Source organism: Onychomys torridus, chromosome 20 (genome assembly GCF_903995425.1).
Source record: "Onychomys torridus chromosome 20, mOncTor1.1, whole genome shotgun sequence".
Classification (NCBI taxonomy): domain Eukaryota; kingdom Metazoa; phylum Chordata; class Mammalia; order Rodentia; family Cricetidae; genus Onychomys; species Onychomys torridus.
The window spans coordinates 46260572-46272068 of NC_050462.1; the positions used below are offsets into that span (position 1 = coordinate 46260572).

Sequence of the window (11497 nt, forward strand, 5' to 3'; positions counted from 1 at the left end):
TGGGGGGTGGGGGGGATCGGTTTTGCCAAGGGTCCTGCCCCAGCCTTCCACCTCAGCACATCCAGCACTCTCAAAGTACAGGCTGCCACAAGCTATCTTGGACTTCCCCCTACCGAGGAGCCACTCAAGGGCCTCCCAGCTTAATCTGGCTCTGACACAGTCACGGCTCCTCCGTGTCCTCAGGGCCTCTTCCCAGTTCTTCACGCAGGTACTGGCTGATAGAGAACTGTCTTCCTTCTCTGTCCACGTCACACAGGGTCCAGTCCCAAGATACCAAGGGAGTCCACAGTTGAGTACATGGTGGACAAGCACATGTGGTCTTGTGCACACAAGCATGGCCCCCTAGAGATGTCATCTAACTTTCTCACCTCGGTACAACTGAACATCCATCCATACACACATACATACATACATACATACATACAGTGGGGTCAGGGATGGGTAGACGGGTACCTGCTACAGACCTGGACTTTATGTATTTTCTCCTCTATGGAGACAGCATCCGAGATGTGCCTCAAAGAAATATGCAAAGAAAAACAAAACTCAATAGCTCTATAGCAGCTCCATTGCTGCAACAGACACTCTACGTGCCATTTGCATATGATTTGTGGGCAAAATGAAGCTTCCTGCTCCAGCTTCTAATGCCTCCCTCCTTCATCACCTCACCAGTTTGGTGGGTCAGCACCAACCCTTTCAAGTCTTTGCTAATCCCAGAGATCAAGGGTGATCAGCTCCCTCCCAGCCTCGACTCCTGCCATCCTCTGTGAGATACAGCATCATCAAAGGACATTATTCATGGTGGGACCTTTGCAGAAGCCCCGCTTCCCTGATGTCAGGGCTGGGGGATGGCTGCGTTGGGGGAGGGGCTGACAGAGCTGGGGCCACCAGGCTTTTGGTCCTTCAGCTTTTGAACTCATTTGCTATTGCACAGCCAACTCCCTTGGCCTGCCCAGCTTGGTCTTCTGTCTCTAGATGGTTGCAGATCAGAGAGGAGGAAGAGGGAGCCATCTAGGCTAGGTCCAATTAGAAACATTACCTGGGCTTCTCTGAGGAATGAACATGTTATACCATGTACACATAAACAGCCCCCCACTTCTATTCCTCAGCCCACCAAATGTTCACAGCTCTGGGTGCTGGCCCATGTTCTATGTACACACAGTCCTGCAATTTACTGGGTACTGAGAAGCTTTTAATGAGGCCCCATGAGCCTTTCATATCGTAAAGAGAACTTGATACCCAGCTGCTACCCACATTCTGGGGTGAACAAGGGGCCCTTTGCAGCCAGGGTGACGTTCTATCACTATGACCCGAGTCTCAGGGTGTGTGGCAAGGGGAGGAAGGACTTCCAGACTCCATTAGTACTAGTGGTGTTCATGTTTGGGGGTAGAAATTTACAAAAACCAACCAACCAACCTGGCTCTGGCTTCCTTTTTCATAAAGTTTTATTGAGCATCTATGATATGCCAAATACTATAGAGTGAGGGATTACAATAACAGATAAAAATTCTTGTCCATGCGATGCTTGGTGGGTTGGCATATTTAACAGAGCCAAGAAATAAATTATCAGCATGGTAGATATACATGCTGGGAGAAGCAGGGAGGAATTCACGGTGGAAGCAATTTTTTTTTTTTTTTTTTTTTTTTTTTGAGACAGGGTTTCTCTTGTGTAGCTTTGTACCTTTCCTGGATCTTGCCCTACAGACCAGGCTGGCCTCAAACTCACAGAGATCCGCCTGGCTCTGCCTCCCGAGTGCTGGGATTAAAGGCATGCACCACCACCACCGCCTGGCTTGGAAGCAATTTTAAATAGGGTGATTGGAGGAGTCTGTGGTGATCAGGGTGCACATACTACTCCCTTCTCATCCCAAGATGTAAAAGGGTTAAAGTTTCCAAATCCCCGAGACTCAGAAAGCTGTTCCTCTGTGTCCTTCTGGAAGAGCAAACAGTTTCCCTCAAAGGTCAACATGCCCATGCAGTGAAAAGATGGAGAGACTTAGCTGGGGTGGGGGAGGGGTGGTGGTGGTGGTGGGGTGGTGGTGGTGGTGCACACTGTTAATCCCAGCACTCCTGAGGGAGAGGCAGGAGGATCTCTGTGACCAGCCTGGTCAGTTCCAGGACAGCTAGGGCTGTTACACAGAGAAACCCTGTCTTGCAGCAAACAAACAAACAAACAAAAAAACAATCTGAGAGATTTGGAGTAAGAAGAGCCAGATTGCTGTGTACACTGGAGCAAGTCACTGAACCTCCCTGGCCTCAGTTTTCCTAATCAGAAAAATGCGCATATTTCTTACTTCTATTGTGGAGGTGAGGGAAAATCAAATCCCACTGCATATCTAAGCTCCTGATGTATGTATCCACACTCTGGCCAGGTTCTAGCTGCCGCTTCTCCAGTGCGTTACTGCTCCTCTCCAAGTTCTAATTCTGACCCTGGCTCTCCTCCTCTGGCTCTCTGTCCTAGGCTGAGAAACTACAGACTAGCCCCCTCATCTGTGTGGTATGTAGACAAGAGAGAGAAGGGTCAGAGAAGAGGATGTCTGATCTTTGGGGAGTGGCGGGAAGGAGGTGATTAAGAAGTGGACATTGTCAAGCAGAGCAAGGTGAGGACAAGCTGAGCAGTCCTCTTGTGCAGGACAGGAGCGGAGCAGATGGAAGAGGGAACTCCAGCAAGAGGCAGCTGATTCAGTCAGGAAGCTTGAAAAGGGTGGGGATATGGGGGGTGGGCAGAGGCGGGGTCTCAGTCCTCACCCCAGCAGCCCCCGCTTCTCCTTGGGGTAAGGACCAGGAGATGGGACAGCTTCCCCTGGAGGGAGGGCAGAAGGAGCCAGAGTCACCCCAGTCTTCAAGTGGGGCCTCAGCCCCAGCTGTCTTGATGGTGTAAGGGACAGAGAAACCCGGCTAAGCTGTTCCAGGCTGGTAGTCAGGCTCGGAGGTTTAAAGGGAGAGGAGCTGGTGAGTTATGAGTAGAAGGTCCAGGAGACACACCTACTGAGCTAGACCTGGCAGGCTGTTTTGTGAGAAATCACACACAACGGCATTCTTTAGAGTGCCTGCCTTGGGTGCCTTTGGGAAGTGGGCTGCTGGACAACTGTAGCTCGCTGCTGGTTCTGGTGTGTGTGTGTGTGTGTGTGTGTGTGTGTGTGTGTGTGTGTGTGTGTGTATGCGCCTGCGTGCCTGAGTATGTGACTACAGCCTGCATCTTCTACCCTCTACCAGCTTTCCTCCTCCCCTCCAGCCACCCTGGGATTGGTGACTCTCAGCCCCTCCCCTTGGCTCCCCCAAACCCTCCCAGAACCTTTATCAGGGAGCTGGGACTGGTTCCTGCCACCTTCCAGAGCCCCTGCACCCTTGCTTCTGTCTCCCTGGCAGCACCAGCCAGCTCCCTGATCCTACCTTCCAGCCAGCTCCACAGGTAGGTCCTGGGAGGATAGTGTGGTGGGCTGAAGCTGGCACCAAGGATGATGGGTGAGGACTACAAGGGGATAAAGGAGAGAGCAGCCTCTGATAGGCAGATAGGGTACCAGGAAGGCAAGCAGAAAAGGCCGGAGGGGGGGAGAGGCATCTGGGTCCAGAATCGAGACTGATTCTTACAGGTTAGAAAGTTTTTCTTTAAGTCTCCGGAAGACAGTAAGACAGTAACTGGGGTCTCTTCTCAAGCTAAAGAAACAGACCAGATCATGCCCTGTGACTCTATCGTCCTTATGCTCTAGAGACCCCCAACACCACATCATTGCTCATTGGTGGGCAGATCCTGGGGAGCTGTTTAATAGGGGGACCCCCTTCTCAGAGGTGCAGCTCACTCTCTTCAGATCAGGGCTTGGATAGGGGAGGCGAAAATCTGGAAAAACATGGTGGAGCCCAGGTGCTGGTCAGGAGGGCTGCTGGTCAAGAGGGCTGCTGGTCAGGAGGGCCTGCCAGGTTCCCATCAGGCTGTGTGTCCCTGCTTCTCACCTGTCCTTTTAGACACCATGAGGCGCGCCATGCTGTTCGCTGCCATCCTGGCGCTCAGCTTGGCTTGCAGCTTTGGGGCTGTCTGTGAAGAGTCTCAGGAGCAGGTGGCACCTGGTGGGAGGCACAGCAAGGTAAGGTGTCCCCTGACAGAGTCCAGTCCCTCAGGGAGACTTGGGATTCTGTCTGTCTGGATAGCTGGAGGGAGGGAGGTGGGCTGGTGGGGTTGGGCATTTTGTCTCTAAATTTCTATCTCTGGTCCTCTCCTGTTTCTGTTGCATCTAGGGTATCTCTCTGTGTCTTGGATATCTGGTAGATAGTGTGTACCTTAAAAAATGTTGCTCAGCATTCTATGGACTGAGCAGTTTGCATTTATGTATTATATATAATCTCACAACAACTAAAGAGGAAGCATGGATTTGAGAGAGCAAGACGGGAGTACATGGGAGAGGCTGGAGAAAGGAAATGGGAGAAATAATGTAATTATATTTTAATTTTATCTTTTAAAATTAAAAAACATGTGGTTCAGTTGTTTGCTGGTGACACGGTGATTGAGTGATGCTGTGGGTAAGTTGGCTGCGTAAGTTCTCTGTAGTCTGGCTCAGCTCTGTCTCTTGGCAAGGGACAGAGCTCCCTCGGTGGAGCCAGACGCAGGCAGAAACCCCCCCCCCCCCAGGTGGTCCTCTGCAGATGATTTCGTCTATCCGGTGACACGCGTTCTTTTATTTTCAAGATGCAGATACCGCCCCCATCCTCCCACAGTCTCAGGAGTGTCTGAGTCCCAAGGTTTCCTCTTCTCTCCTCTCCCTTGCCTACTTCTAGCCTCTGCTTAGACTGGTACAACAGAAATCACAAAGCAAGCCAGGGTGAGCCTGGATTTCCAAAGTTGCTCTAAGAAAAAGAAGAGGACATGTCAGGGTCGGTGCAGGGGGCGTGCGGGAGGAAGTCTGTTCAGGGCTTTGAGTTGACAGCAGTTACATTGGTACAAATGCTTTTAAGATGATTACAGGTGGGACTTATTACAAATTCAGCGTGCGAAGCCTTCTGCCTCTCCAGCGCCAATCTGCTTAGCATCTCATTACAGGAGGTGGGCTGAGTATTCGAACAATTTGGAAAAAGTGGCTTCTGGGAAGCTACGTGCTGGGCAGAGAGAGGGAGAGAGAGAGAGAGAACACACACACACACACACACACACACACACACACACACACACACATGGGGCGGGGGGGGGGAGAGAGAGAGAGAGAGAGAGAGAGAGAGAGAGAGAAAGAGAGAACACACACACACACACACACACACACACACACACACACACACACAGAGAACATGCACACTCTCCCGGGCAACAGTTGTGCACCAGATCCAAACAAAACCCACTGCCCCGTAGTGTCGAGTCCGGCTGGACCCTGATCTGGGCTCTTCAGAGACAAACCCACTACAATACTAGACCACCAAGAAAACCCCTCTACCTCTCTTGGTCAACAAAAGAGACCATCTCTCTCCCCAAGGTCTGTGGGTACCAGAGATACTGGGTGGAATACGTGTGTGTGGGGTGCCTGAGTGACTTGTTTGGAGTGTATCCTGGGTATCCCCTGCAGCCCCAAAATACTAGGACTCTAGAGAAGGGCACAACTGAGATTCAGGTTGGAGGACACCTGCTAAGTGTGATGGGTCTTTCTTGGGTGTGGGGAGTTCATGGCTCACTCCATGGACTAACCCCATCTTTTGAGCAAGCTGGTTTCTGAAGCTGTGGCTTTGTCACTGAGAGGTGGCAGGAGCGGGTGGGGTGGGGGTTCCAGGAGACAATCATCCTTGGTCTTGGGGGACAGCATGGTCAACACCCCAGGAAGTCAGTCCAAGGCAACCAGGCCAACAGGCCAGCCATCCAGGAGTCTCTACATGGCTCCGAACTCCACCATGCACATGAGCACCCTGGGGTCACATTCAGATTCAGGTCCTGTCCAGGTTTCAGGTAGGATTCCGCATTTCTAACATGCTCCCAGGGCTGATGCCCCTGTCTACCCATCACACTTTACACACCCATTTCTCTTCCAGGGTAAGCCAGAGGAAATCCTGAAGGGAATAGGGTACTGGATTCAACTGTGGTGGGGTTTGGGGCAAGGCTGTTTGGTGGCAGGAGAGAGCAGGTGGATGGGGTGTGGACCTTGTCCCTCAGCTCTCTGCTCCTCTCCCCTACAAGGACTCTGACCACTACCAGCTGCCCCAGTCTTTGCTCCGGAGACTCTATGACAGCCGCTCAGTCTCTCTGGAAGGATTGCTGAAAGTGCTGGGCAAGGCTAGCATGGGTAGGAGGCGGCTCTGGAGGGGAAGGGGCACAGGGGCAGGGCCTGGGGAACCCCTTCGGGGGGAGGGAGATGGGGGGTGTCCTAGTGAGTTGGTGAGGGCTGTGATTTGAATTTCTCTGCTTCCTACACTCTTGTGCTTGGCTTCACAGGACCTAAGGAGACATCGCTTCCTCAGAAACGTGAGTAGCTTCTCGATTATCTGTGCTGACCATTTGCCCAAAGTTCCCCGGGCATGCAGCCAGTAAGCCATTTTGGCTGACCTCAGCTCAGCTGGTGCGCACAATACGCCAGCTGCAATTGCTTAGCCAGCTTTTCTGAGTGGGAGATGGTACCAGGGAACGAGGAGAGAGCAGGTGTGAGGGGCACGGGAGACTGTCCCACCCCTCACTGGTTGGTCGCTGATGGCAATGAAGATCCTAAGCCAGGCACCTGCTGTGGTAGAAAAGTGATAGAATGTGGGTGTGTGAGTGTTGGGGGAGGGGGTGGGAAGAGACTACACACGGGCAGATAATATACCTGCTGGCTGTGGAGTTCAGACTCCAAGGAGATAAAGAGGAGCCAGGTGTGGGGACGCACATTTGTAATTCCAGAACTCAGACGTTAAGAAAGGAGAGATGGAGAGTACAGGCTAGCCTGGGCTACACCGGAAGTTCCAGGGCAGTGTAGCATACTTAGACTTTGGAGACAGAGAGGGAGAGGGACAGAGAGAGGATGAATTCCAGTCTCAGAGGTCTTGACCCGTATGTGGACAACACTGGCCTTTTCTTTTAGGTGACATGCATGATTTCTTTGTGGGACTTATGGGCAAGAGGAACAGCCAGCCAGGTAGGACACACCCAGCAAGAAGGTCTGGGTACCGCTAAGGATATATCAGAGGTGGCTCCCGACTTGTCACCAGAGAGGAAGATGAGACTTTTCTCTGTTGTAGTCAGTGTGTCTCTTCCTTTCTCAGCCATTTCCCTGAGCGCGGTGGGACGGCCTGCTGTGGCCGAGGGATAGAAGGCTCTGCCTCCCCCCCATTATCCCAGCTCTGTGTTCCGGTGCTGTCTTTCATAGCCAGCCCTTCACTGATTCAGAATTCTTCCTAACTGTACTGCTTGCTCCACCCCAGACACTCCCACTGATGTGACCGAGGAGAGTGCCCCTAGCTTCCGCACCCTCAAATAGGCACCCGTGAGAATAAGGTAAGCACCGCTGGGGGGGAGGGCTGAGGGAGTGTGGGGGGGAGCTGTCAGCGGTGGTGTTCACAGATACTACCAGTGCACACACCTTTGTCCTAAAACACAGACACATCGCCAGTGTCCAGCACACCCGAGCGTCAAATGCAATGACGCTCGGAGAGACGGGCACGTACTTATCCCAGTGCTCTCTTTCATATCCTCCTGTGTCATGGACTCTGTTGATGGATTACTGAGCAGACAGACAGTGTGGTAGGAAACCTGGAGAGGGATCCTGTGAGGGCTTCTCCAATGGTCAGCTGGTGGGTTTTGTTTTTTAAGACACTGTCTTCTTGTGATGGATACAAAAGATGGTAAAATCATCTTTCAGTCACTGTAAGTCTGATTCACAGCTGAAGTGTTTGCTCTCCCGAGAACCTTGAACTGTGCTGGGTTACAGTCTCAGAATGCCGTCAGTACAGTTTTGATTTAGGATGAGATTCAGGGATGCTAAAAGTCTGGAAATAGCTGGAAACCACATCCTAGCCACCCACTGCAGCAGAATGTATTAGAACATGACTTACATTCAATCCTGGACCTGCCTTTCTCTAGCTGTGTCCGCTTGGCCACGTGGCTTAACACCGTGCCTCAGTTTCCCCATCTGGAACATAAGGATGGTGACAAAATCGCCCAAGGTTGTGGTTTTACAGACAGAGCCTTTATGATGGTCCCTGGCACACTGGGATTCATCCATATGATGGCTCTTCTGGTCTGGAAGCTGAGTGTTGGGAACGGTGGGTAGAGAATGTCCTCACGTGTCCCCCCGGCTGGCTTTTTTTTTGTCTGGCTGCTGAAAGCCGTCTAGGCCAGACCTCGGGACTGAGTGGGCTGAGAGATTCCTCACTTGTCCACTAGTGTGAAAGCCCCTCGGGGAAGTCTAGTCAAAACACAGAAACTTCTGCCTTGATGCAGTCTACCCACGCACGGCAACAGCGGCTTAGTTGATGCCTTCCTTTTTTTCTGGCTTCTAAAGAGAAGGAAGACAAGAGTGAGTGGGGGCCTCTGGTCTACACAGCCTCCTTCCGTTCTCTCCTTGCGCTGGGAATTCACAGTCACTGGTTTCAGGGTGGCCAGTCTGAGACCCCAGGAGCTGACCCTTGATACCACCTGTTCATGACTCCCTCGGACCGGGGACCAGTTCCGGCCCCCCTTTACTGTTGGGTGAGAGGGCACAAAGGGCTGTGATAACCGTAACTTGCTGATTACATGGTGCTCACCATATCATTTTGCTCTCATTAGATGGTTATTTCAGTCCTGCCGATGGCCAGATAATTATACGGGTAGCTATATCTGGGTGACATACTCTCCTCCAACATTATGCACTGGCCATAAAGATAATTACAGTGCAGTTTTGCCATCGTATTTTATACAAATGGTAAATGCAAGTACATTGTGAAAATCTACTTTTAATATTTGCCGGTGAATCCAAGTTCTTTCAGTGGGACTGAGCCAGTAATTGTAGCCTCTTCCTAATCTCACCACTGACGGTATTCTAAACCTGTTAGGTGCAGACAGATGGGACATGCCGTCCCCAGGGGCTAGCATTTAAAGGCGATTAGAGGAAGTGGATCAACATGATGGCTGCATCATTTTAGTTCATTCACACGAAGTTACAGAAAAGGGAAGTCATTCAGAGCCTGTCTGGGAATGACTAGGTTAAGCAGAGGGGGACGGGAACCGTCACTGTGGACGGGCTGTGTCTGTGCCAGCCTCCTGGGAGTGCTGGGTGATAGGAACCGGTCACCTCACTTTTCTGCTTGCACTCCACAGACCAGGACACAGTGTTTAGCACATGGGGAAGGGGCAGGCACCCGCTGCCAACAGTTAGTCCCCCAGCCCAAAGGCTGCTGGGACGCTGAGAGTTTTCCCTTCTGCAGAGACGGCCATCCCTTGTTCCCCTCAGTGGATGGGACAGTGGGCGTTTTGTGGGACAAAGATGTGATTTTAAAGTTTTATTTGTTTATTTTGTCTTTAGCACTCCACTTCTGGACCCTGGTCTGACGGCATTATAAAGACATAGTCCCTACACCAATCTCAGCGCATGCTCTCCTGATTCCTTTCCTCTCTCCCAAGCGTGTACCACCCTCCTTTCGCTTCCTCTCCTCCTCAGCACAGAAGGTGCATGTGAATAGCCTCAATCCCCTGGGCACTAAGTATCCAGCATGGTTTCTGTAGTGTCCTGCACTAAAAACACAGTGTTTCCGCTTCAACAATAAAGGATTTTTACAAAGGAGCGATGTGAGAGATTGGTTGATGAAAGAATGTTTTTTTCCCCCCCAGAAACACATATATACAAAAAGCTGATACAGGGCTTGCAATGTGGTTCAGCAGGTAAAGGGGCTTGCCACACAGGCCTGATTACTTGAGTTCAATACCTGGAAACCACCACGGAAGGAAGAGAATGGAGTCTCAAAGATTGTCTTTTGATCTCCACATTGTGTCCTGCATGGATGGGCCCTTTTTCTCACACACACACACACACACACACACACACACACACACTTAAACAAAAAACACTACACATGATAGTTAAATAGACATATCTTCATTTTGGATACATATTAATTGTTCTATTAGAACCCTAAACAATTCTCCATACAATTAACTTCAGATTTGGTGATTAAAGAACAAATATACACCAGTACCTCAGTATTGTGGAATGTTATTTTAACTAGGCAAAGATGTGTTACATTTGTTTATGCTGCAGAATATGACTTTAACTGTGTAAAGGTGTGTTTTGTTTATGTTGCATTTGTTTAATTATGAAAAGCTGTTTCACCTTGTCTGCCTAAGGCACCTGATTGGTCTAATAAAGAGCTGAATGGCCAATAGCTGGGAAGAGAAAGGCTAGGCAGCAGAGAGAATAAACAGAAGAAAGGGAGAATGAGAAAAGAGGAGAGAAAGAGGACACATCAGGGTAAGAAATCGGCAGCAGTCGAAGTGAGCTATACAGGAAGAAAGAAGATAAAATGCCCGAGGCAAAATGTAGATGAACAGAAACAAGTTAACTTAAAAGAGCTAGCTAGCCTAAGCTAGGCCAAACATTCAAACTAATAATTTTCTGTGTCGTGATTTGGGAGCTGATTGGTAGCCCAGAAGAAAAAGGCTAGTACACCCGAGCACACAGTCTGGGCCACAAAAGGGAGACTCTGTTTCAAGAAAAAAAAAAACAAAAACCCAACACATTTGGATAATTTGTTACAAAGTCAGAGGTGAGTTTCAGAAAAAAGGAAAACAGACATTCTGAAATGTTTCTAGGCGAGACCTGGGGAAATTCAGTCAGCAACTTCTGCACTTCGTAATTAGGGGACTGTGGAAAGTTTCCCCCCACCCCCCAGATGTTAGCGTGGGTTCTATCAGGTCCTGGGGATGAGGTGGTAACCATTGCTGTGGCTGTTCCCTCCGGGTTACATCTGGTTATTGCTGTCTCCAGTCAAGTGCAGCTGTGATCCTCCACATGAGGCCCTCCTGAGGCCGGCTTATTAACATTCCCATGTGAAGGGAGGGGAAGGCTAAGGAATCCCTGCTCCTCCCCAAGGATGGGAAGTCGTAAACTCTGACAGGGGACCTTGAATAGCTCTTTCTAGTGCCGCTGGCTGGAAGCTCCCCGCATGCAGCTCATGAATGTTGCCCATACTGGGGGGGGGGGGGGGGGGGATAGGCTTTCCCATAACATAGCTATCCAAGCAACCTGCTCCTGGAAGTAACCTCAAACTCCAAACTCATAGGTTTACCTTAGACACAATTGTCTCTTTGGTATGTTGTTGCTCTGGGACCAATAAAAATTGCTCCCCCCCAAAAAAAACCCCAAAACACTCATTCATGGATTTTATAGTATGGCAGGGTTATGGACAAGCAAACACAGCTTGATCTGGTTGGGGTGAAGGCTAGACAAGGAGGTTATTACAGAGACCAAAAGAGGCAATGCCCCCAGTCTTAGCTGCTCTAGTCATACAAAGGGTAATCACTCATCTGAGTCTTCCTTTGCGGTGTGCCCATCACCAGCCCTTTTAACACACTGGCATAGTC

General features: G+C 50.4%; 1 protein-coding gene across 1 annotated transcript; it reads left to right on the forward strand.

The window, feature by feature from the left end:
• Nucleotides 1-3181: 3181 nt before the first annotated feature.
• On the forward strand, nucleotides 3182-9701 carry Tac3 (tachykinin precursor 3). Its single transcript, XM_036169999.1, has 7 exons — nucleotides 3182-3409; nucleotides 3961-4079; nucleotides 6146-6251; nucleotides 6401-6430; nucleotides 7023-7076; nucleotides 7363-7435; nucleotides 9444-9701. Exons 2-6 carry the CDS (start codon nucleotides 3966-3968, stop codon nucleotides 7416-7418), a joined length of 360 nt encoding a protein of 119 aa, XP_036025892.1. The 5' UTR covers nucleotides 3182-3409; nucleotides 3961-3965; the 3' UTR covers nucleotides 7419-7435; nucleotides 9444-9701.
• Nucleotides 9702-11497: the final 1796 nt, after the last annotated feature.